Here is a 27,450-nt window from a genome sequence, read left to right as displayed (position 1 = left end):
GTCTGCGCCCTTTCTGGAGAGGTGTTGCAATCATTTGGAAGTGAAGAGGCACACAGTCCTTTTTGGTTTTCAGCATTTTTTCATTGATTCTTTCTCATCTTCAGGAATTTGTCTAGTTTTGAATGAGGTTTTTGTGGAAACTTTTTTATTGATATTGTTGTTGCTTTCTGTTTGTTTGTTTTTCTTTCAGTTATCAGGTACCTCTTTTGTAGGACACCTATGGTTTGCTGGGGGTTCACTTCAGACTATATTCATCTGGTTTGTTCTTGTGCCGGGAGATGTCACTTGAGGAGGCTGGAGAACAGCAAAGATGGGTACCTCCTTCTTCTTGAGATATCTGACCTCAAGGGGCACTGATCTCTTGCCAGTAGGAACATTTCTGTATAAGATGTCTGACAACCCCTGTTGGGGGGCCTTGGATTTCTGATCTCAAGGGGCACCGACCTGATGTCAGTAGAAACATTCTTGTATAGATATCTGACAACACTTGTTGGGGGTTCTCACCCAGTTGGGTGGGATGGAAAGCAGGACCCATTTAATGGAGCACTTTTGGCTGTCCTCTGGTGGAGGAGGTGTTCTTCACTGGGGGGAAACCTACTCATCTAGGCTGCCCAGATTCTGCAGAACTAACAGGAGGAAAGACTAAGTCTGCTGGTCTGCATAGACTACAGCCATACCTCCCCTTAGGGACTCAGGCCCCGGGAGATTAGAGTTCTGTCCCTGAGTCCCTGGCTAGAGTTGGAGTTCCTGCAGGGAGGCCCCGAAGCCACAGTGTTGACTGCCACCCCTCCCCCAAGGAGCTCAGCTGGATTACACAGGAGGCAGCCATAGCAGTGGCTATGGTAATAACAAAGTTGACTGAGCTAAAGGAGCATGTTCTAACCCAATGCAAAGAAGCTAAGAACGTCGATAAAAAGTTAGAGGAGCTGCTAACTAGAATAACCAGTTTAGAGAGGAACATAAATGACCAGATGGAGTTGAAAAATGAGCACGAGAACTTTGTGAGGCATACGCATGTATTAATACCTGAATCAATCAAGTGGAAGAGAGAATATCAGAGTTTGAAGACTATCTTGCTGAAATAGGCAGGCAGACAAGGTTAGAGAGAAAAGACTGAAAAGGAATGAACAAAACCTCTGAGAAATATGGAGAGTTCAGAGTTCAGCCACCATAAACTCTGCAGGCTTAGGCTGATTCTAGCTGACTGGCTGTTGAGATTCTGCATGGCTCCTGGTTGGGACTCAAGGCCCTGGTGGTGTAGGCTCATGAGTGGAATCTTCCAATCCATGGGTTGCACAGTTTTGTGGAAAAAGCAGTTTTCCAGGCTGGATAACTTGCTCACTCACCACCTCCCTTGGCTGGGGGTAGGGGTTCCCCTGCCCTGTGTGGCTCTCAGGTGGGCCATTGCACCACACTGCTCTTCCTTCCTTTCCGTGGGTCATGCCAGGCACGTAGTCAGCCCTAATGACAAAACCTGGATACTTTGGTTGCTGGTGCAGGATTCGCATGCTGTTTTGGATCTTTCTGATGGGAGCCTCCAATCACCACTGCTTCTAGTCGGCCATCTTGGCTCCATCCCCCCAATCTGCTCTTCAACAGCAATTGTAAAAGGTCATTAAAAGTTTATGGAAATATTATGGTCAAACCAATTAAAATTAGATACAGTTGTTTATAAGGATTTATTAAAATTAATTTTAACAATAATACACCATACAATAGTAAAATTTAGTTTTCTCTTTTTAAAACATTTTTAGGTAATATTAATAAGAGATGGTTCTGCAGTGATTTATCTTTGGTGGAAGTAGGAAACTGAAGAGATAAATATTGTATTCCTGAAGAAAATTGTAGTATTAGATTAATCATTGATTCCTGAGTGGCTAAGTGGTCACCCTTGGTGTGAAGTTGTCTGTAATGCCCCTCCTTACCATGAAGCAGCCAGAAAGATCAATAACCAGATTCCCAGTGATTGAGGAGCTGATAGATAAAATGGTCAGTGGGGGGACTGAAACTGGCCCAATTGTCCCATAGAACTGATGTTTATTGTTTCTTTGAATAAACGTAGAAATTGATCATCCCAGTTTTTTTATGTTAAATGTAGAGTTTAATTGAGCCCAAAGCTTGAGGATGGCCACCCAGGAATATTGATTCAAGCTGCCCTGAATATGCACTCCTATTAGCAGCAGTTACAAGTGGGGTGGGTCTTTCTTTCTTTCTTTCTTTCTTTCTTTCTTTCTTTCTTTCTTTCTTCCTTTCTTTCCTTTCTTTCTTTCTTTTTTTTGAGACAGATCTTGCTCTGTTGCCCAGGCTGCAGTGCAATGGTGCCTTCAAACCTCACTGCAGCCTCGACATCCCTGGTTCAAGTGATCCTCCTTTTTCACTTCACCCTCCAGAGTAGCTGGGACTACAGGGGCACACCATCATGCCTGGTTATTTTTTTTTAAATTTTATTATTATTATACTTTAAGTTTTAGGGTACATGTGCACAATGTGCAGGTTTGTTACATATGTATACATGTGCCATGTTGGTGTGCTGCACCCATTAACTCATTTACATTAGGTATATCTCCTAATGCTATCCTTCCCCCTCCCCACAGCCCACAACAGTCTCCGGTGTGTGACGTTCCCCTTCCTGTGTCCATGTGTTCTCATTGTTCAATTCCCATCAATGAGTGAGAACATGCGGTGTTTGGTTTTTTGTCCTTGTGATAGTTTACTGAGAATGATGATTTCCAATTTCATCCATGTCCCTACAAAGGACATGAACTCATCATTTTTTATGGCTGCATAGTATTCCATGGTGTATATGTGCCACATTTTCTTAATCCAGTCGATCGTTGTTGGACATTTAGGTTGGTTCCAAGTCTTTGCTACTGTGAATAGTGCTGCTATAAACATACGTGTGCATGTGTCTTTATAGCAGCATGTTTTATAATCCTTTGGGTATATACCCAGTAATAGGATGGCTGGGTCAAATGGTATTTCTAGTTCTAGATCCCTGAGGAATTGCCACACTGACTTCCACAATGGTTGAACTAGTTTACAGCCCACCAACAGTGTAAAAGTGTTCCTATTTCCCCACATCCTCTCCAGCACCTGTTGTTTCCTGACTTTTTAATGATCACCTTTCTAACTGGTGTGAGATGGTATCTCATTGTGGTCTTGATTTGCATTTCTCTGATGGCCAGTGATGATGAGCATTTTTTCATGTGTTTTTTGGCTGCATAAATGTTTTCTTTTGAGAAGTGTCTGTTCATATCCTTCACCCACTTTTTGATGGGGTTGTTTGTTTTTTTCTTGTAAATTTGTTTGAGTTCATTGTAGATTCTGGATATTAGCCCTTTGTCAGATGAGTAGATTGCAAACATTTTCTCCCATTCTGTAAGTTGCCGGTTCACTCTAATGGTAGTTTCTTTTGCTGTGCAGAAGCTCTTTAGTTTAATTAGATCCCATTTGTCAATTTTGGCTTTTGTTGCCATTGCTTTTGCTCTTTTAGACATGAAGTCCTTGCCCATGCCTATGTCCTGAATGGTATTGCCTAGGTTTTCTTCTAGGGCTTTTATGGTTTTAGGTCTAACATGTAAGTCTTTAATCCATCTTGAATTAATTTTTGTATAAGGTGTAAGGAAGGGATCCAGTTTCAGCTTTCTACATATGGCTAGCCAGTTTTCCCAGCACCATTTATTAAATAGGGAATCCTTTCCCCATTGCTTGTTTTTGTCAGGTTTGTCAAAGATCAGATAGTTGTAGATACGTGGCATTATTTCTGAGGGCTCTGTTCTGTTCCACTGGTCTATATCTCTGTTTTGGTACCAGTACCATGCTGTTTGGTGACTTTAGCCTTGTAGTAGAGTTTGAAGTCACGTAGCATGATGCCTCCAGCTTTGTTCTTTTGGCTTAGGATTGACTTGGCAATGCAGGCTCTTTTTTGGTTCCATATGAACTTGAAAGTAGTTTTTTCCAATTCTGTGAAGAAAATCATTGGTAGCTTGATGGGGATGGCATTGAATCCATAAATTACCTTGGGCAGTATGGCCATTTTCACGATATTGATTCTTCGTACCCATGAGCATGGAATATTCTTCCATTTGTTTGTATCCTCTTTTATTTCATTGAGCAGTGGTTTGTAGTTCTCCTTGAAGAGGTCCTTCACATCCCTTGTAAGTTGGATTCCCAGTATTTTATTCTATTTGAAGCAATTGTAAATGAGAGTTCACTCATGATTAGGCTCTGTTTTTCTGTTATTGGTGTATAAGAATGCTAGTGATTTTTGCACATTGATTTTGTATCCTGAGACTTTGCTGAAGTTGCTTATCAGCTTCAGAAGATTTTGGGCTGAGACGATGGGGTTTTCTAGATATACAATCATGTCATCTGCAAACAGGGACAATTTGACTTCCTCTTTTCCTAATTGAATACCCTTTATTTCCTTCTCCTGTCTGATTGCCCTGGCCAGAACTTCCAACACTATGTTGAATAGGAGTGGTGAGAGAGGTCATCCCTGTCTTGTGCCAGTTTTCAAAGGGAATGCTTCCAGTTTTTGTCCATTCAGTATGATATTGGCTGTGGGTTTGTCATAGATAGCTCTTATTATTTTGAGATACGACCCATCAATACCTAATTTATTGAGAGTTTTTAGCATGAAGCGTTGTTGAATTTTGTCAAAGGCCTTTTCTGCATCTATTGAGATAATCATGTGGTTTTTGTCATTAGTTCTGCTTATATGCTGGATTACATTTATTGATTTGCATACATGGAACCAGCCTTGAAACCCAGGGATGAGGCCCACTTGATCACAGTGGATAAGCTTTTTGATGTGCTGCTGGATTCGGTTTGCCAGTATTTTATTGAGGATTTTTGCATCGATGTTCATCAAGGATATTAGTCTAAAATTCTCTGTTTTGGTTGTGTCACCACCAGGCTTTGGTATCAGGATGATGGCTGGCCTCATAAAATGAGTTAGGGAGGATTCTCTCTTTTTCTATTGATTGGAATAGTTTCAGAAGGAATGGTACCAGTTCTACCTCTGGTAGAATTAGGCTATGAATCCATCTGGTCCTGGACTCTTTTTGGTTGGTAAGCTATTGATTATTGCCACAATTTCAGAGCCTGTTATTGGTCTATTCAGAGATTCAACTTCTTCCTGGTTTAGTCTTGGGATGGTCTATGTGTCGAGGAATTTATCCATTTCTTCTGGATTTTCTAGTTTATTTGCATAGAGGTGTTTGTAGTATTCTCTGATGGTACTTTGTATTTCTGTGGGATTGGTGGTGATATCCCCTTTATCATTTTTTATTGCCTCTATTTGATTCTTCTCTCTTTTCTTTTTTATTAGTCTTGCTAGCGGTCTTGTTGATCCTTTCAAAAAACCAGCTCCTGGAGTCATTAATTTTTTGAAGGGTTTTTTGTGTCTCTATTTCCTTCAGTTCTGCTCTGATTTTAGTTTTTTCTTGCCTTCTGCTAGCTTTTGAATGTGTTTGCTCTTGCTTTTCTAGTTCTTTTAATTGTGATGTTAGGTTGTCTATTTTGGATCTTTCCTGCTTTCTCTTGTGGGCATTTAGTGCTATAAATTTCCCTCTACACACTGCTTTGAATGTGTCCCAGAGATTCTGGTATGTTGTGTCTTTGTTCTCATTGGTTTGAAAGAACATCTTTATTTCTGCCTTCATTTCGTTATGTACCCAGTAGTCATTCAGGAGCAGGTTGTTCAGTTTCCATGTAGTTGAGCAGTTTTGAGTGAGTTTCTTAATCCTGAGTTCTAGTTTGATTGCACTGTGGTCTGAGAGACAGTTTGTTATAATTTCTGTTCTTTTACATTTGCTGAGGAGAGCTTTACTTCCAAGTATGTGGTTAATTTTGGAATAGGTGTGGTGTGGTGCTGAAAAGAATGTACATTCTGTTGATTTGGGGGTGGAGAGTTCTGTAGATGTCTATTAGGTCTGCTTGGTGCAGAGCTGAGTTCAATTCCTGAGTATCCTTGTTAACTTTCTGTCTCATTGATCTCTCTAATGTTGACAGTGGGGTGTTAAAGTCTCCCATTATTATTGTGTGGGAATCTAAGTCTCTTTGTAGGTCACTCAGGACTTGCCTTATGAATCTTGGTGCTCCTGTATTGGGTGCATATATATTTAGGATAGTTAGCTCTTCTTGTTGAATTGATCCCTTTACCATTATGTAATGACCTTCTTTGTCTCTTTTGATCTTTGTTTGTTTAAAGTCTGTTTCATCAGAGACTAGGATTGCAACCCCTGCCTTTATTTGTTTTCCATTTGCTTGGTAGATCTTCCTCCATCCTTTTATTTTGAGCCTATGTGTGTCTCTGCATGTGAGATGGGTTTCCTGAATACAGCACACTGATGGGTCTTGACTCTTTATCCAATTTGCCAGTCTGTGTCTTTTAATTGGAGCATTTAGTCCATTTACATTTAAAGTTAATATTGTTATGTGTGAATTTGATCCTGTCATTATGATGTTAGCTGGTTATTTTGCTTGTTAGTTCATGCAGTTTCTTCCTAGCCTGGATGGTCTTTACAATTTGGCATGATTTTGCAGTGGTTGGTACCGGTTGTTCCTTTCCATGTTTAGTGCTTCCTTCAGGAGCTCTTTTAGGGCAGGCCTGGTGGTGACAAAATCTCTCAGCATTTGCTTGTCTGTAAAGTATTTTATTTCTCCTTCACTTATGAAGCTTAGTTTGGCTGGATATGAAATTCTGGGTTGAAAATTCTTTTCTTGAAGAATGTTGAATATTGGCCCCCACTCTCTTCTGGCTTGTAGTGTTTTTGGTGACAGATCCGCTGTTAGTCTGATGGGCTTCCCGACCTTTCTCTCTGGCTGCCCTTAACATTTTTTCCTTCATTTCAACTTTGATGAATCTGACAATTATGTGTCTTGGAGTTGCTGTTCTCGAGGAGTATCTTTGTGGCGTTCTCTGTATTTCCTGAATCTGAATGTTGGCCTGCCTTGCTAGATTGGGGAAGTTCTCCTGGATAATATCCTGCAAAGTGTTTTCCAACTTGGTTCCATTCTCCCCATCACTTTCAGGTACACCAATCAGACGTAGATTTGGTCTTTTCACATAGTCCCATGTTTCTTGGAGGCTTTGTTCATTTCTTTTTATTCTTTTTTCTCTAAACTTCCCTTCTCACTTCATTTCATTCATTTTATCTTCCATCACTGATACCCTTTCTTCCAGTTGATCGCATCAGCTTCTGAGGCTTCTGCATTCTTCACATAGTTCTTGAGCCTTGGCTTTCAGCTCTATCAGCTCCTTTAAGCACTTCTCTGTATTGGTTATTCTAGTTATACATTCATCTAAATTTTTTTCAAAGAAGTTTTTAACTTCTTTGCCTTTGGTTTGAATTTCCTCCTGTAGCTCAGAGTAGTTTGTTCATATGAAGCCACCTTCTCTCAACTCATCAAAGTCATTCTCCATCCAGCTTTGTTCCGTTGCTGGTGAGGAACTGCGTTCCTTTGGAGGAGGAGAGGTGCTCTGCTTTTTAGAGTTTCCAGTTTTTCTGCCCTGTTTTTTCCCCATCTTTTTGGTTTTATCTACTTCTGGTCTTTGATGATGGTGATGTACAGATGGGTTTTTGGTGTGGATGTCCTTTCTGTTTGTTAGTTTTCCTTCTAACAGACACGACCCTCCGCTGCAGGTCTGTTGGAGTTTGCTAGAGGTCCACTCCAGACGCTGTTTGCCTGGGTATCAGCAGCAGTGGCTGCAGAACAGCTGATTTTCATCAACTGCGAATGCTGCTGTCTGATCATTACTCTGGAAGTTTTGTCTCAGAGGAGTACCCAGCCATGTGAGGTGTCAGTCTGCCCCTGCTGGGGGGTGCCTCCCATTTAGGCTGCTCGGGGGTCAGGGTTCAGGGACCCACTTGAGGAGGCAGTCTGCCTGTTCTCAGATCTGCAGCTGCGTGCTGGGAGAACCACTGCTCTCTTCAAAACTGTCAGGGACATTTCAGTCTGCAGAGGTTACTGCTGTCTTTTTGTTTGTCTGTGCTCTGTCCCCAGAGGTGGAGCCTACAGAGGCAGGCAGGCCTCCTTGAGCTGTGGTGGGCTCCACCCAGTTCGAGCTTCCCGGCTGCTTTCTTTACCTAAGCAAGCCTGGGCGATTGTGGGCACCCCTCCCCCAGCCTCGCTGCTGCCTTGCAGTTTGATTTCAGACTGCTGTGCTAGCAATCAGTGAGATTCCGTGGGCGTGGGACCCTCTGAGCCATGTGCGGGATATAATCTCCTGGCGTGCTGTTTTTAAAGCCCATCGGAAAAGTGCAGTATTAGGGTGGGAGTGACCCGAATTTCCAGGCGCTGTCTGTCACCCATTTCTTTGACTAGGAAAGGGAACTCCCTGACCCCTTGTGCTTCCCAAGTGAGGCAGTGCCTCGCCCTGCTTTGGCTCACTCATGGTTTGCTGCACCCACTGTCCTGCGCCCACTGTCTGGCACTCCCTAGTGAGATGAACCTGGTACCTCGGAACCTCGTACCTCAGATGGAAATGCAGAAATCACTCATCATCTGTGTCGCTCACGCTGGGAGCTGTAGACCGGAGCTGTTCATATTCGGCCATCTTGGCGCTCTCTCTTTAATCTCTTAATCCTGTGATCACGTCAGCTGAGGAGGATGTATGTTGCCTCAGGACCCTGTGATGATTGCGTTAACTGCACAAGTTGTAGAGTATGTGTGTTTGAACTATAAGAAATCTGGGCACCTTGAAAAAAGAACAGGATAACAGCAATGTTCAGGGAACAAGAGAGATAACCTTAAATTTTGACTGCTCTTGAGCCAGGCAGAACAGAGCCATATTTCTCTTCTTTCGAAAGCAAATGGGAGAAATATCGCTGAATTCTTTTTCTCAGCAAGGAACATCCCTGAGAGAGAACGCGCACCTGAGGGTGGGCCTCTAAAATGGCCCCCTTGGGTGTGGCCGTCTTCTATGGTTGAGACTGTAGGGATGAAATAAGCCCCAGTCTTCCATAGCGCTCCCAGGCTTATTAGGATAATGAAATTCCCGCCTAATAAATTTTGGTCAGATCAGTTGCTCTCAAACCCTGTCTCCTGATAAGATGTTATCAATGACAATGATGCCTGAAACTTCATTAGCAATTTTAATTTCGCCCCTGTCCTGTGGTCCTGTGATCTCACCCTGCCTCCATTTGCCTTGTGATATTCTATTACCTTGTGAAGTACATGATCTCTGTGACCCACACCCTATTCAAACACTCCCTCCCGTTTTGAAAATCCCTAATAAAACCTTGCTGGTTTTACGGCTCAGGGGGCATCATGGAACCTACCGACATGTGACATCTCCCCCAGATGCCCAGCTTTAAAATTTCTCTCTTTTGTACTCTACTCTGTCCCTTTATTTCTCAAACTGGTTGATGCTTAGGGAAAATAGAAAAGAACCTATGTGAAATATCGGGGGTGAATTTTGCCCGATATCTGGCTGAATTTCCCCCGATACCGCACCACCTGTTGTTTGTTTGAGCACCAATAAATAGCATGGGCTCCCAGAGCTTGGGGCCTTCGCAGCCTCCACACTTGTGATGGCCCCCTGGTCCCACTTTCTCTCTCAAATTGTCTTTTTCTCATTCCTTTGACTCCACCAGACTTCGTCGCCCCCACGACCTGGTGTTGGGTCTGATCACCCCAGCATTCAATGTATCTTCACCCACTCTGAGAATCATTAGCACTTAAAATCTTTGCTGTTTAAAATGAAAGTTTATATTTTGGTTATGTAGGTTTGCCTGAAATTACTTTACTACTATATGTACTTTCATTTATTAGTCACATCATTTGAAATATAATTTTTTAATTTATAGTTATTTTATTAAATGTACATACAGTTTGAAAATTGCTGAACCTGGCCTTTGCCCTTCAATTTGAACAATATCTTTATAATATTGTAAGCTATACCAGCTATTTGTTTAAAATATACAGAGAGAAAATTACAAAGAAAAAGTAATTAAAATTCCACCATGGAAAAGTAACTAACATCATTTAGTGACTGTATTTACAAAGAGATAGTCAATGCTATTTAGTATCTAATCTTTCTGTTTTCCAATGGCTTATTATGTCAAAAGTATCATGTATTAAGTGCATTTATATAGGTCTCTATTTCTGGATTTATTTTGATTTCTGGTTGCATGTACAGTATTGTTTTGACTTTTGCAACTTTATGAATTCGTCACATGGTGCTTCATACACCAGCCAGCCACATCCTAATTCTGTGATTTTCTTTTGTTTCTGAATCATCTTATCTACTAGTAATTTATTGATAAATTTGTAACTTTTTAAAGGACTTCCCAAAAATATCAGATTGCTCAAGAGATTACATGTCCCCACAAGTTAATTTTGAAATAAAATGCAAATTAATGCCATAATTATAATTGAGATTCATGTATCTAGTATATGTTCTTGCTGGTTGTAGGGAAAAAAAAACCTTCTGGTGTGTTCTTTTCCTGTATTTTTTTTCTGAATTTCCTCACCAATCAGCTCATGAAGGCTTCTTAAAATTTGGTCACTTTTGTGTAGCAATCATTTTTATGCCTTTTTCTTGAGATTTTTTTTCTGGAAAAACAAAACAGAAACAATAAATTGAAAAAAGAACAAACAAAAACAAACATTCGGAAAAAATCAAAATTACTTTGTATGTCCTCTATGCACCATTGCAAGCTGAACCTCTGACCATCAGCTTTTATTTATTTATTTTTTAAACTTTATTTTAGGTTTAGGGGTATATGTGCAGGATTGTTATATAGCAAACAGTGTGTCACAGGGGTTTTGTGTACGTATTATTTAGTTAGTTATCCAGGTAATAAGCATAGTACTCCATAGGTTTTTTTAAATCCTTTCCCTCCTCCCAATCACCACCCTCAAGTAGGCCCCAGCATCTGTAGTTCTTTGTGTCCATGTGTTTTTGTAGTTTAGCTCCCACTTATAAGTGAGGACATATGGTATTTGGTTTTCTGTTCCTGCATTAGTTTGCCTAGAATAATGTTTTCCAGCTCCACCCATGTTGCTGCAAAGGACATGATTTTTTTTTTAATGGCTGCATGGTATTCCATGGTATATATGTACCACATTTTCTTTATCCAGTCTACTGTTGACGGACACTTAGGTTTGTTCCATGTCTTTGCTATTGTGAATAGTGCTGCAATAGACAAACATGTGCATGTGTCTTTATAGTAGAATGAATTATATTCCTTTGAGTATATACCCAAAAATGGGATTACACCATCAGCTATTTATAAGTCAGTACTTCTAGCGAATCACACTCACTCTGTAAAAGGTCCTGCTGCCTGTGCAGATCCAAAAAGGGAGTTTTGAAAATTGCTACTCTCACTTGGTCTTTTTAGACCTGTGGTAAATGGCATCTTTGAAAGTTAAGGGGTGAATTAAAAATTTTAAGAAATCTCACCATTAATTATGGGTTACATTGTGTCCCCCCACCAAAGAAAATTTATATGTTGAAGTTTTAACTCTAAATACCTCAGAATGTGACATTATTCAGAAACAGTGTTGTTGCACATGTTACTAGTTAAGGCAAGGCAAGGTCATATTGGAGTAGAGTGGGACCCCTCACTCAATATGACTGGTGCCCTTATAAAAAAGGAGCAATTTGAGGCCAGACGTGGTGGCTCATGCCTGTCATCCCAGCACTTTGGGAGGCCGAGGCAGGTGGATCACCTGAGGTCAGGAGTTCAAGACCAGCCTGATTAACATGGTGAAACCCTGTCTGTACAAAAATACAAAAACTAGCCTGACATGATGGTGGGTGCCTGTAATCCCAGCTACTTGGGAGGCTGAGAAGGGAGAATAGTTTGAATCCAGGAGGCAGAGGTTGCACTCCAGCCTGGGTGACAGAGCGAGACTCCATCTAAAAAAAAAAAAAAAGTTGGGGGAAATTTGAATGTAGAGACACACACGTGGGGAAAAATGCCATGTGAAGATTACAGTTGGGAAACTATACCCAAGGATCTACCAGAAGTGAGAAGAGATGTCTGGAATAGATTCTTCCCTACAGACTTCAGTGAGGTCAAGTCCTTTTCAATAAACTGATCTCAGACTTCTAGCTTCCAGAACTGTGAGACAATAAATTTCTTTTCTTAAGTGCCTAAGTTTGTGATACCTTGTTATGAAAGACATAAGAAGTGAATATGCTATTTTTATTATTTTAACATTATTTCTTGTCACCAATCAGATTAAACCCAAACAAGAATATCCCAAGAAAAATTATAATAAACTCTCAAAGAGCAGACAAATAGAGCATCCTGAAAGCACCAAGAAAAAAAGAAGCAAATAATATATAAGGGAGATCCAATATGCCTGGAAGCAGACTTGTAGCTGAAAATGTGCAGGCCAGAAAGGATTGAGATGATATATGCAGAATGCTGAAGGAAAAAAAAAAAGACTGCTGTCCGAGAATACTCTACCCAGAAAAGCTATATTTCAGAAATGAGTTGAGATAAAGACTTTCCCAGGCAAAAAAAAAAAAAAAAAAAAAAAAAAATAGCTGAGGGAATTCATCACTATCTCCTACAAGAAACGCTAAATGGAGTTTTTTGAACTTAAAGAAAAGGGCATTAATGTGATTGTTACTCTAGTACTGTAATTGTGGCATGTAAACCACTTATATCTTTAGTATGAAAACAAAAAAACCATCAAAAATAATAACTACAATAATTTGTTAAGAGGTGGGCAAAATAAAAGTGTAAATCATGACAAAAATCAAAAGGTGGAAGGAGAGTTGAATTGTACCAGATTATTCTGTTTCTTCTCTTTTCTTTGTGATCAGTGTCAAGTTGCTATCATTTAAAATAACTTGTTATAACTATATAATTTTGTATAAGCCTTGTGGTAACTGCAAAGCAAAAACCTATAATAGATATGCTAAAAGTAAAACACAAAGAATCAAAATATACTACTAGAGAAAACCACAAATAAAAACTGTAAAAGTGAAAGCAGGGGAAAAAATGTACAAAACAAGTAGAAAATCGGTAACAAAATGGCAGTGTTAAGCCCTTACCTATTAATAATTACCTTGAATGTAAATGGACTAAATTCTGCAATTAAAGACGTAGAATGATTGAATGGGTTTTTTTTAACTTAACTATATGCTGCCTATAAGAGACTCATTTCAACTATAAGGACACATGTAGACTTAAATTGAACAAAAGGAAAAAGTATTTCATGCAAATGAAAACTAAAAATGACTAGGAGTAGCTATGCTTATATCAGATAAAATAAACATTATGGTCTTGTTTCTTTTTGCAGTTTTTTTTTTTGCCAGAAACTGCAAAAAGAGATAAGACCATATATAATACTTAAGGGGTCAATACAGCAATAGGATAAAACAATTATAAATATATATGCCCCAACATCAGAGCACCTAAATATATGGAGCAAATATTAATAGACCTAAATGGAGTGATAGTCTGCATAAAATAATAATAGGAGACTTTCAGCAATGGACAGATCATCCAGATAGAAAATCAACAAAGAAATATTAAAATTAAATCACATCCTAGATCCAACATTTACAGAACATTTCATCCAACAGCTACACAAGACAAATTCTTCTCAGAAGCACACAGAACATTTTTCAGGTTAAATCCTACGTTAGGCCACAAAACAAATCTCAACAAATTTTTTTAAAATCAAAATAATTTCAAATATCTTTTCTGGTCACAATGCAATAGAACTAGAAATTAGTAACACAAAGAAAGAACTTTGGAAACCTTACAAATACATGGAAATTAAACAACATGCTCCTAAACAGTCATTGGGTGAATGAAGAAATAAAAACAAAATTTAAAAATTTCCTGAGACAAAAGAAAATGGAAACACAACATACCAAACCTATGGGATACAGCAAAAGCCATTCTAAGAGAGAAGTTTATAGCATTAAATATCTACATCAAAAAATTTAAAGATCTCAAATAAACAACCTGATATTAAATCTAAAGGAACTAGAAAAACAAAAACAAACTAAAACCAAAATTAGTAGAAGGAAATAATAAATATCAGAGCAGAAATAAATAAATAAAAAAGACAAAAATACAAAAGATTAGGAAAATTAGTTTGTTTTTTGAAAAGACAAACATCAACAAGGCTTAGCCAGACTAAGAAAAAACAGAGATGACTCAAATAAAATTAGAGATGGCAGAGGAGACATCACCACTGGTATCACAAAAAGGATCCTTAGAGACTGTTATGAACAAATACAAACCAAAAAATTAGAAAACAGAAAAAAAAAAAACAAACAGAAAAATCCCTAGACACATACAAACCTACTAAGACTGAATCATGGAGAATTAGAAAACCTCAACAGGCCAATAAAAAGATAATAAAATTGAATCAATAATAAAAAGTCTCCCATTAAAGAAAAGCCCAGGACTTGATGCCTTCACAGGCGAATTCTACTAAACATTTAAAGAAGGAATTCTAAAATAGCAAAAATATACAAATGGAATTCTACCAAACTAAAGAGGCTTTATGCAGCAAAGAAAACAATCAATGAAGTGAAGAGACAGCCTGCAGAGTGAAATAAAATATTCACAAACTACGCGTCTAACAAGGCACTAATAACTAAAACACAAAAGGAGCTCAAGAGTAAAAACCACAGTGTGATTTGAAAATGGGCAAAAGATCTGAATAGACATTTCATAAAAGAAGACACAAGAATGCCCAATAGTTATATGAAAAAATACTCAACATCACCAATCATTGATAAAAAACAAATTAAAGCCACAATGAGATGTCATCTCATTCCAATTAGAATGGCTATTACCAAAAAGTCATAAAATAGCAAATGATAGTAAAGATGTAGAGAAAGAGGAATTTATACATGATTGGTAGAAATGCAAATTAGTACAGCCATTATGGAAAACACTATGAAGGTTCCTCAACAAATGAAAAGTTAACCACCATAATGTCCAGCAATCCCACTATTGAGTATATATCCAAAGGAAATGAAATTGGTATGTCAAAGAAATATTTGCATTCCCATGTTTTACAGCACTATTCACCATAGGCAAGATATGGAATTAACCTAAGTGTCCATCAACAGATAAGTAGATTTTGAAGAGATATATATATATATATATTCAGTGGAATATACTTAATGGAATACAATTTGGCCATAAAAAAGAATGAAATCCTGTCCACTTAACATGGATTATGATGTGTTAATGACAACATGGATTAACCATGTTAAGTGAAATAAGAGAAGCACATGACAAATGCTGCATGATCTCACTCATATGTAGAATCTTTCAAAAGTTGATTTCATAGAAGTTGATAGTAGAATAGTGGTTATCAGAGGCTAGGGAAGGAAGAAGGTAGGGGGAGATAGGGACAGGTTCATCAACAGGTACAAAGCTACAGTTTGTTAGGAGAAAGAAGTTATAGGCTGGGCGCGGTGCTCACACATGTAATCCCAGCACTTTGGGAGGCCGAGGCAGGTGGATCAGGAGGTCAGGAGATCGAGACCATCCTGGCTAACAGGGCGAAACCCTGTCTCTACTAAAAATACAAAAAATTAGCTGGGCGTGGTGGCGGGCTACTCGGGAGGCTAAGGCAGGAGAATCGCTATAATCTGGGAGGCAGAGGTTGCAGTGAGCTGAGATTGTGCCAGTGCACTCCATCCTGGGCAACAGAGTGAGACTCTGTCTAAAAAAAAAAAAAAAATCTAGTGTTCTATGGCACAGTACGGTGACCATAATTAGCAATAATGTATTATATATTTCAAAAGAGCTATAAGAAAGGATTTGAATGTTCTCACCACAAAAAATGATGTGTTTAAGATTATAGATATGCTAATTACCATGATTTCTATGTATCAAAACGTCACACTGTTCCCCATAAATATGTGCAATTATTTTGAGTCAATTAAAAACAAAATAAAAGGCCAAGGCAGGGGGATTGCTTGAACACAGGAGTTCGAGACCAGCCTGGGCAACATGGTGAAACCCAATCTCTACTAAAAATACAAAAATTTAGCCATGTGTAGAGGTGTGTGCCAGCTACTCGAGAGGCAGAGGTGGGAGAATCACCTGAGCCCAGGAACTCGAGGCTTCAGTAAGCTGTGATTGCACCACTGCACTTCAGACTGGATGACAGAGGAGACCCCATCTTTAAATATTCAAATAAAATGAAACTTAAAAATTAAAATTAAAAAATAAAAATACTTTTTCCTAGTTTCTTATTTTCTCTATCCTCAAACCTTCTATTACTCATGGCAGCAAGATTGACTGAATTTCACAGGCAACTAAACAAGAGTTATCTCCTTTATTATCTTTTCAAGGAGGATCTTTAACTCTTTGTGATATTTCTGAACATTCTTCCTTCACTATTTTGTTTCCTTCCCCACCATATCCCAAGCTCTATGAATCCAAGAATCATTAAATACCATCATGAGCGTGTGTCTTTCATGAGGAAAGGTGGTATGTGCCATCACGACATAGCTCATTTTTATCTCTTTATCACTAAAACTACCAATGAGGGTGTCTCTGTACTCTAGAGTTGGAACTCAGAATGGATACAGCTGGTCCTGCTGCTAATGAAAGGCAATGGCCCGAGAGGAAGTAGCTCAGGAAAGGCTAAGCTTTCACAATAATCTCAAGGATACACATGGAGTTTTTCATTTCTTATCACAGATATAGAGTACACTGCTTCTCTCAGGACATGGCTAAAAGATTCACTCACTGATTTTCCACATCCTTGATGGTGTCAGGCAAAGGCAGATTCTTGGTTTCTGGTAGGAGGAAGACAATAAGGCCACCAATGATGGGGAAGATTCCATAAATGATCCATGGCAAAGTGGTAAAAAATACCGTTAAGGTCATCAAGAGGGGAGCCAGTGCTGCTCCAATCCTACTAGCCGTTAAATCTATTCCTGAAGCTCTTGCCCTACAGATAAATAACAATACATGATAATCAGAAAAAAAAATCTACACATGTAATTTGTGACATATTATTTTGACTTGACTGCAGAAGACAATAAAACACAATCATTAGGTATATGGGCAAACAGTTGCTTTTGAGATTTTCTCTATGATTTTCTAGCTGTTTTTAATCAGGTTCAGTGTGAGTTAAGACTCCTTTTCATCATTTTAAACAGACAGTTACACATGACACCTACCCTGATGAGTGGTCTGAAAGATTAGTGAGATGATGCATTAAAATACTGCCTAGCACAGTAGATGGCGCAAAGTCAGCTTGCAATAAACATTGGCCATAATTTTTGTTAGTGTATTATTAGTATTATAAATGATTGCTTTTAAAATAATAAACAGGTCTCAGGTTTATTCCCTCAGTAAGTATTGTTTAGTGGGAAATTCTTATTTTGGGCTCAGGTGGAGCATCTGTATCTCTTATACCTGAGAACAGTGGGGATGAGTTCAATGAAGTGAACAGCAACACTGGAAAAAGTAGCAGCAGAACAGCCGACTCCCAGACATGCCAAAGCCACACGCAGGGTCTGCATTTCTGGCAAAAGGAAGAGACCAGTGAGACTCTGATATCTGGGCTGAAGGAAGCAACATCCACCAAACTTAATTTAAAAACAATCTATCGAGTATTTGCATGTTTGAAAAATACTGTAGAAAATTGAATAGTGCCAGAGAACATCCAGAGGTTGATAAGCTGAGAAATTATCAGCTTAGAATTATCAACATAGGTGGCAAAAAGTGCATAATATTATCTGCATTAATGCAGGAAATCTCTCTGTATATCTAAGATTTTTCAGAGAGGGAGGAGAAACGATGACTCTAGCAGAAATTTTTTCTTACTTATTTTGTCCAGTATTCGCTATGCCCATTCTATAGAAGGTAGAACCAGCATGTGGACAATTACTGAGGAGTCTGAGACTCAGCACTGTACTTGAGAACTTTACAATTAAAGTGCAGAATCTAAAGGGACCAGCCATCCTAGATTTCCCAGGGATGAAGGGGTTTTAGTGAAGTTAAATTTTTATTGATAAAACCAAGAAAGTCCCAGGTAAATCTGGGTAACTCAGTCAATCTAGTACAGACACAGTATTGTCACGAGTTGGAATTGCACAAGAGACTAATGAAAAAACTCCTTTGTAAGTGGGCAGAGTAGAGAGGCTAGATCCAGAATGATAATAGGCATAAGGAACCAAGCAATGGAACTTCTGCTTGGGGAAAAATAAATTCAGAATTTGGAAACCATTAAAAGGAAGTTTCAGAGAATGTTTTCTGCCTAATATAGAAAGAAAGATAATTATAGATTTATAAGATTAGAAAGTGCTCGATGTAAGTCAGGAGATATACGTTATTGATAATATTCAGGAAGAGGAATCGAGTTCCCCAATCTATTATGCGGTAAAATACATTCTTGTATTGGGAAGCAGGGAAGGCATAGTGCCTACTAAGGTTCCCCTAATCATTACATACAATCATTATATTAACTTATAAAATAGTCTAACAGGGAGTGAAATAGGCTTTTAATCTGCCTAGTTTATTGTCTCTATCATATATTCTTTCTCTGCTTGTAAACAAAGGATTTCTACTTCGTTAAATTCAAAAAGGTTTCCCCTAATCAAGGGCTGCAGTCACGGTGACTTAACATCACACCCAAGTGTGGCTACACGGATATCAGTGAGTAGACTGGTCACTGAAGACATAGTAATGAGGAAGAACCTAGACAGAGCCCACACAAAGGAAGCAATCATATCGTGTCCTCAAATGGGATATAATCGCAAGGCCTAGACATGCCATGCTTGTTATCAAAAGTGTGATTAACCAAAGGGCACGTAATCAATTGATCTCCTAGAGAAACTGTCAGGAATGAATGTCACCACTATCCAGCTGCTTCCAGAGTTGATGAAGATAAATACACATCTGAGCTGCCCCTGGCTCTTTTCTCAATTATTAGCCAAATTCGTGTTACACGCTCATATTGCTTTGAGGGAATATGTAGCCTTTAAATGGCACTCCTCTTTATTCCTGGTTTTAGGCAAGTGTGACCAATACAATTCCTGAAGAACAAAGAGAAGACATTTTCTTTCCCCCAAAGTCCAGTCTTCTCTCACCTTTGGGCACAAACGTGTTGGCCAAAATGGAAAGGCCCACCAGGAACATGAACAATATCTGGCTTATTCGACGGCCCATATGATTTAGTGTCAAAAGAGCAAGACATCGAACTATGAGAGCGACAGCTCCATAAAGTACCTGCAACAGGAAAATGTTGCTCCCCACATGCTGAAGATTGACCATGGTACCATAAAAAGGTATTGTGTTTGCAAATCTGTGGTGAACAAAATAGAAAAGACACATGTCATAAGGTTTAGAGCCTATGTCCTGCAGTTGATTATCATATTGGCCCAGGCAGTCATTGGTCAGTGTTAAGGAATAAAGGCTCGGTACGATTTGTAGAGTACTTTGTTTTAAAGATGGTGATCTTAGAGCTATCATGAATAATTGCATGACATTACATAAGAACAGGACTCCTGTCAGTCATTCTTTTGTCCAAGTTCCCAAGCAGATAGTTGATAATGACAGGGAAACTTAACCTGAATCAGTCATCAAACTCAATGGTATATAAGCATTGAACACAGAAGAATTAAGCCTTGAAAATTAGGGAAATAATTCATTTTCTGAGAGCTGTCAGTATGCTGTAAGTGCTCTCTCTCTTCTCCCCAATGCTACTATAATGAAGAACTTTCCCTTTGCTAGAGAGTAAGGCTCCAAAAAGACTACGTGCCTGGCAGCACTGTCTGGGAGCACAGTGTTCTGGTGCCTGTCACAATTCTAAGAAATTTAAGATGAGAAACAGTGGCTATCTCCTGAGGGGTCAGAGCAGAGACAGAGAATGTGATGAGTGAATAAGCACACTGTAGGGACACAGAGGCAGGGATACATGTGTTTCTCTCATAGACCATCTGTGTGGGCTCTTTCCAAGTAAGAGCTGACCAGGAGCCATTTTAAGTAAAAAAATGACCATTCAACCACTCCACGTCTTTAACTGCAGAATTTAATCCATTAACATTTAAGGTAATTATTGATAGGTAAGGGCTTAACACTGCCATTTTGTTACTTGTTTTCTACTTGTTTTGTAGATTTTTTTCCCCTTTGTTTCACTTTTACAGTTTTTATTTGTGGTTTTCTCTGGTAGTATCTTTTGGTTCTTTGTGTTTTACTTTTAGCATATCAATTATAGGTTTTTGCTTTGCAGTTACCACAAGGTTTGTAAAAAATGTTATATAGTTATAACAAGTTATTTTAAATGATAACACGTTGACACTGATTGCAAAGAAAAGAGAAGAAACAAACAAACAAAAAAATCTGGTACAATTCAATGCAGAGGATGCCTGAGGAGGATGTTTCTCACTAAAGAGGTTCATATCTCATTTCCCAGAGCTAAGAAAAAGTGTCAGAATCCAGGCAAACAAACCTACACCAACTTCACCATAGGAAATAAAATCAGAGGTTCCTACCGAGGATCTTCAATATACCCAGAAAGCATCTACAGAGAACTAGTCCACATTAATGATCTATCACACCCAGAAAGAGCTAGCTTTAGACATTATGGCAGAAGAAACTACCATAGATCATAGCAATTCCAAGCAAGTAAGTCCTTCTCTGACCACTATCTCTACTTTTTTGACCCACTCTGACTGTCTAGGATTCAGAAGCCAGAGTCTGTAATGTAGTGGATAGGGGAAAAGTGATAAAGCACAATGCAATTAAATGAAGTAGCCACCTATAGGATATGCCTAGGAAGAGGTAAACTGTATAATTTAATAGTACTGTCTTCAGCTTGGAAGTGGACATACGCTCTCCTGTAACACTTTTTATAAGTTTTCAAAAATTTAGAATTATATTTAAAATTTTTCCTACTGACACTACCAAAGTAAGTACTTACATGTCCCCAAGAGACAATGTACAAGCTTGCCTACAGAAGCCCTTCTGCGAACACCCCAAATTGGAAATACGTAAAAGTCCACCAACAAAGAAGTAGGTAAAGAAATTGTTCTGTATTCATCTATTGGAATACTGAAACACTGGGAAGGAGAACAACCTACTATTACAAACAACAGCACTGATAAATCTTGAAGGAATAAAGTTGAGGAAAAGGAGCCTGTGACAAACAGAGCCATGTTATCTTTTACATTTTGTGAAGGTCAAAATCAGGCAATAATCCTTCATGGTGATGGAGGCCAGAAGTGTTCTTAAGTTATTTTTGGCAGGGGCAGTTTTTATTGCTGTAGATGACGCACAAGGAGGCCTTCCAAGGTTTTTCTACATCTTGATCTGGGTGTTGATTACATTTTCTTTTTTCTTTCTTTCTTTTTTTTCTTTTGAGACAGAGTCTCACTCTTTCACCCAGGCTGGAGTACAGTGGCACAATCTTGGCTCACTGCAACCTTCACCTCCCAGGTTCAAGCAATTCTTATGCCTCAACCTCCTAAGTAGCTGAGACTACAGCTTTGCACCACCACTCCTGGCTAATTTTTGTATTTTTAGTAGAGACGGGGTTTCACCATGTTGGCCAGGCTGGTCTCGAACTCCTGACCTCAGGTGATCCACCTGCCTCAGCCTCCTAAAGTGTCGGGATTACAGGCATGAGCCATCACGCCTGACTTGATTACTTTTTTTATGTATAAAAATATTCATGGAGTTGTATACATTCATAATCTGTGCACATTACTAAGATTTGTTTCAAGTAGAATTGAAAAAAATAAAGAAAATTAAACAACACAATTTACCTCAGTATCAATCACCAATGATGAGACTGGTAGGATGATGTGAGTCTACATAACCCTCTGCCTCTCTTCAAATGTAGCAGTTACCTGTGTATTTTCTTCATCTTTTATCTACAAATCAGTCCTAAACACACACACACACACACACACACACACACACACACTACTGTTGCAACCTTTGAAATAAGAAAGCGATTCATGTCACCACACTTTTAATGCTCCTCATATATTATACGAAGCTTACCTCAAAAATACCAGGATACAGATCCTTTTACGCATACTGGGGTTGCGGAACAAGTCACACACAGTAGTTTTGGTCTGTGCTGCATCCAGTTCCTCCTGCATGGTGGATCTTACAACCTTCAATAATAAACATGTATCATTTATCAACATCGTCCCAGGCATTGTGGTGAGAACTGGCACTCAGTAGGACAAGAGAAATGTGTTCCCTTTCTCTCGAGTGTGATATATGATATGCAATTACAGAAGTGAAAGTGGTGTGAAGAAAAATGAAGGAGAACATTAAAGGAGCCTCCAGGAAATTATGCAGCAATAAAGACATTTGAAAATAAGGCCCCAAAGGGTTATAGTATATCCACAGGATGCATAGGTTGTAGATTCAGATCAGGAAGTGAACTAAAGGAAGAGATAGTTACATAATTCCCAAAGCTTCTTTTATATGAGATGGCCTTGAAAAAATGAGAACTGAGCTTGTGTTCTCAGCTAGCTGCCCTTCTTAGAAGCAGTTAGTCTGTCTCAATAAGGAGAAGGCAGATGTCAGCGTATGTCTTCCCTTCAACCCAGTAACCACCTTCCCTTTCCTACTCACCTCTATGTTCAGGGTTTCTTCAGCATTCTTTATTCCATTTGTGCGTGCAACTTTTCTAAGTGCCTTTAAGCCCTCATCTAGTTTATTGGTGATTATCAACCACCGAGCAGATTCCACCAGCCACCTGATACAAGAAAAACACACAAGTGCAGTCATCTCTGTCTTTCTTATTAGTCATATGATTATTGGCTATGGATGCCTTTTGTCTTCCACTTATTATCCACCACTTAGTTGTATTGAAAACACAAAGTCCTATTTTATTATACAAATACTAGGAAAATATGACCATGATCCTGCAATACACCTTCAAGGTTTAGCAACAGACTTTGGAGACAAATCACTTCTTTGTTTGATCACAGGAAAATTTTCAAAGAAGTCTGTGAAGCTTAAGCTTTAGGGTCCCTACATGCATAAGTTCTTTCCAAAGTTTGGCGTGAGTTCTAGCAAATTTATGTTCATGATATGTATTGTTTAAGAAAAATAAGTCTTCAACTTATGTAAGGTTAAAGCTGCTCAAAGGTGGGAAGTACTTCTGCCACTACCAGCTATGCTGGTAACTTACTATGCAAGTGAGTCACTCATTTACATCTGCTTCAGTTTCTTCATCAATAAAACAAAAACAGCAGTGCCATATTCCTTACTGGGTTGTTATGAAGATGAAATAAGATAATGGAAGAGTCTGACATGGATTATACTCTACTCTCTATCGGAATTCATCTCACTGTGTGAAATATATAGTAATATCTCAATATTCCAGTAATTTCTAACTGAATCTGATGCTTCCATAGATTGGTTTCAAATGTAGAGATGAAATTAGCCACAAATAAATGTTTGTTAAAATTATCTAATGGAGGAGGAAGTGCTGAACACATGCTATAAATCACTCAGTCTGCCCAACTTTTAGTACTGGTGAAACGGTCCTGCACTATTATCAAAGAGTTATATGAATACACTTGTGGTTTCTTCCAATTTCACCTATAAAAGTGAAAAGCATTACACATATCACCATAACTTGATTTATTTCAAGGCAAAAATGAATCAAAGATATTCTTTTTGAAACATCTGAATCTATATGTTTAGTAAAAAAAAGATGGAATCATTCTATATCTACAATAAAAGTTTTTCCAATTTTATGTCAGAACTCCCAATTGATATTTACCATTGTTTCTCAAGCTGCACAGAGTGAATAGATGAGAACATGGGTCTAGGTCCAGAAGTGGCAATAAGAAAATCAATATGTTCTTATTCAATATTCATTTTCATCCCAGGACCCCATAAGACAAAGTGAGAGAGAAAGCTCCTACCTTGAAAGAAGAAAGAAGACAAAGAAAGGTACAGACGCCACCACATGCAGGGTTTGCCAATCTCGGAAGACATAAGCCAAGCCTCCCAGGATTATCTGTCCAATACTAAGGGCACCAGATGACAATATTACTACCAGGGCTTTAGAGTTGGGCCTTATCCACTCAGTAACTGAAAGAAAACCCATATAGCATTTAAGCTCAAATAGAGATGAAATTTCAAGGTCAAATTCAAGGCTCATAAAATAGAGAAGATCACAATTATTGACTTACTGAGCAAAGAATTATTCGATATAATGATCATGGAAGAAAAACCTGCCAAGAAGCGGAGTACACAGTAAACAGGGAAGGTGGGAGCGAAGGCAGCACAGGTGTCAGTGATGGCAAGCTGGAGCAAACACCATCTGAGAATAAATCTTCGCCCAAACCTGAGAAACAGAGAGTCATGTTAGATTATGACAGCAATAATAATTTATGGTAAAAACTTAAGAAAATGAAAGCTCACTCTAAAATTTGATAATATTTTAACAAATTATTTTGTGTACTTTAAATCCTGAAAGATCAAGAGCTAAATCGACACAGAAATATCCTCAGAAGTAACCCTTCCTGTTTATAATATACACTAACAATATAAAAATAAAAACTTCATCACTTAATAATAAGAAGGTCTCTGATACCAACAGATACTGTATAAAAGAAGCTACAATGTTGGAAATTGTAATATGAATAAGTATCTACTATATTGACATATGTATCCAGCATAGTAGAGAGTCTACATAGTATATGAAATACAAGGGAGCTAAATATGTATTTGGGTCTCTAAGACCATGCAGGCCAAGGCTAAACTTATGTATAAGATACATCAGTGGAACAATGCATCAAAGTTTCTGTTGGGTTGCCTAAGAGGCTCTCATAAAGAAACATGGACTCCCATTGCTGATCTGGGTTTATAGGCCTCTGTGTTCCAGCTAGAACAAAATATGAGAGCCACAACCCAGAAAGAGAAAAAGTACAGAAACTCCTCAGAGGAAAAAAATATGTAGAAAGAAGAGTGAAGGGAGAGAGAAAGTGAAGGCCGAAAAGGGAAAGGAAATTTGGCATTTTACAGGGTGTTTGTAAAGACAGGTCTTAAAGGGGACAACTTGGACTAAATGGGGTGTGCTTATTGTATATGCCCAGTAATATTAACAAACAAAGTTTTGGGTTGGGAACTGTTCTACATTTGAAATGGAACTCTAAATATATTTAAATAGTATCTAGAGGAGTGATATCAGCAAGATAGCTAAGTAGAGACTCCTGACACTCATTCCCCCCAACCCACACACCAATGAGAAAAAAACTAAGGCAACAAATAAACAGGTAAGATTTCACTAGAGTGTGGAAGGGAGAGCACTGCAATGCAGCAAGGGGGTGGAGACACACCTGTGGTGATTGGAAGTCCAGGAGGGCAGCATGGAGGTGCCCAGCCTCTGTAGCAGAAGAACCCACCAGTCTCCACTGCCACCACAAACAGCAACAGTTCTTACCATAGGAGAATTTCATAGCCTGCACAAGTCCTGAGTCCAAAAGAGAGCTGCTGAAAATTTACCCAACTGCATTGCCCAGATTAGGGGCACAAAGTATTATTCCCCAGGTCACGCCTATCCCTCGTGAGTCAAGCTGTTGCAGCATGGCACCATCTTGAGACCAGAGCCACCTCTGGAGTGCATCCTGCCCTGGGGGCCAGTAGCCACTGCACCTCTCCAGCACTGGAACTCTATCTTCATTCCATGAAGCCCACATCAGTGACTGAACACCACAACCCCAGCAGTGCAGAGCCTGGGCTTAGGATCAGTGGTGGCTCTGGTCCTACAAAGCAGAGAAACAAATCCCACCACCCTCATTTTCATCTGGAAAAACAATCTGGCAATTCTGCCCAGGATGAACCCACTGTTGAGCCAGCTAAACTGCTGCATGCCCTTCCCCAAGGGGGAAAGACCCTGGAACTCTATGCAACTAACAGCCTTCCAGCCAGTAAAGCCTGCTCCTATGCTCCTCTTTCTAGAACCTGAGAATAGCTCCATGATGCTCCACCCCCTGCAGACAAGCCCTTGGTATGCCCAATGGCCCTGCGCCTGCAATCAGGATGTCAGAACAACTGAAAGCTTCCCTGGCACTCAGACCTCCAGGCTGGCTGAGTAGCTGTGTGCCCATGTCCTGGGTCTGAGAAAACAGCCCTGTGGGGGACTACTGGCAGGCTTGCCACCAGCCTGGCAGAGCAACCTCATATATGTGTTCCTGGCCAGAATAATAGCTCCATAAGTCTAACTTGGCTTAACTTGGCCAAACCACCACGTACATGCATGCACCCCAGATCTGAGAAACAGCCTGGCAAGCCGACCCCCAGCAAAGCCTTACCACAACCATAACCAACTCTTGCAGCCTATGCCACTAAGACACTAGCACATGTCACTAGCCTAGGTTAAAGCTGAAGAAACTACACAGAAACTATACTACTGTGCCCACCTATAACCAAGGCCTGACACACCCCATAAAACTGACGATACAAGACCCATTCATACAAATAAGCCTTTCCTTATGAAATCTCTTCATAAAATTGTAAGAGGCAACCTTTCCACTCAACCAAAGAAATCAATGTAGAGACAAATCAAACACTACAAAGGAAAGAAATTTGACACATTGAAAGGACCACAATAATTTTCCTGTAACCGGCCCCAATTATAGACAAATAATACAAAATGCCAGAAAATGAATTCAAAATAACAATATTAAAGAAACTCAGTGAGATACAAGAAACTATAGATAGACAATTCAATATAATTACAAAAACAATACATTATTTGAATGAAAAATTTAACAAAGACATAGATATAAAAAAGAACCAAACAGAAATCTTACAGTTGAATATTCAATGAATGAAGTAAAAAAAAAATGCAACTGACAGCTTCAACCATAGACTGGAACAAGCAGAAATAATTTCTGAGCTTAAAGACAGTTTGCTAAAAATAATAGAGGCAGATGAAAGAAAAAAGAATTACAAAGAATGAAGAAAACCTACAGAATGTATAAACACCAGTAAGTGAATAAATATTTGCATTATGAGAATTCCAGAAGAAGGAAAGGGAAACGGTTAGAAAATATATTTTATGATATTTTATGATATGATAGCTGAAAATTTCCCAAGTCTTGGGATAAGCATGGATATCTTGGTACGAAAAGCTCAAAGAATGCCAAATAGAGTCAACTCAAACAGGTCCCCTAGCAGGCACATTATAGTCAAATTTTCAAAAAAGCAAAGATAAAGAAAAAGTACTAAAAGCAGCAAGAAGAAAGCATTGAGTCACATATAAAGGAATTCCTATTAGACTAACAGCAAATTTCTGAGTGGAAACCTTGGAGGGCAGGAGAAAATTGGATAACATATCCAAAGTCCTGAAAGAAAAAATTGCCAGAAAAGAATATTATACCCAGAAAAATTCTTCTATGCTTCAGAAATGAAAGAACTATAAAATCTTTCACAGACAAGTGAAAACTAAAGGAATTACCACCACAGAAACAGCCAAAAACATTCTCCAGGGAGTCTTACATCTTGAAGT

General features: G+C 39.0%; 1 protein-coding gene across 3 annotated transcripts in view; it reads right to left on the bottom strand.

Annotated features, from left to right (window-relative positions):
* The window catches only part of SLC22A10 (solute carrier family 22 member 10), a 37,332-nt gene that overhangs the window by 5,700 nt on the left and 4,182 nt on the right, over positions 1-27,450 (bottom strand). The window contains exons 3-11 of one of the 3 annotated variants that reach the window (XR_008669391.2): positions 24,128-24,282; positions 23,858-24,026; positions 22,554-22,677; positions 21,969-22,084; positions 19,052-19,266; positions 17,376-17,484; positions 16,702-16,905; positions 10,482-10,563; positions 8,481-8,704 (exon numbers count right to left, since the gene is read on the bottom strand). Coding sequence is in view for 2 of the 3 variants with exons in the window: in XM_019037494.3 (XP_018893039.3) it covers positions 10,503-10,563; positions 16,702-16,905; positions 17,376-17,484; positions 19,052-19,266; positions 21,969-22,084; positions 22,554-22,677; positions 23,858-24,026; positions 24,128-24,282 (1,153 nt within the window). In the remaining variant the exon portion in view is untranslated. Of the gene's footprint in view, positions 1-8,480; positions 8,705-9,954; positions 10,564-16,701; positions 16,906-17,375; positions 17,485-19,051; positions 19,267-21,968; positions 22,085-22,553; positions 22,678-23,857; positions 24,027-24,127; positions 24,283-27,450 lie in introns of those variants that run through there. The other 2 variants (XM_019037494.3, XM_055354350.2) reach the window with 2 other exon arrangements.

Source organism: Gorilla gorilla, chromosome 9 (assembly GCF_029281585.2).
Source record: "Gorilla gorilla gorilla isolate KB3781 chromosome 9, NHGRI_mGorGor1-v2.1_pri, whole genome shotgun sequence".
Classification (NCBI taxonomy): domain Eukaryota; kingdom Metazoa; phylum Chordata; class Mammalia; order Primates; family Hominidae; genus Gorilla; species Gorilla gorilla.
The sequence above is the reverse complement of the archived record's forward strand: the minus strand, read 5'-3'. Positions and strand labels throughout refer to the sequence as shown.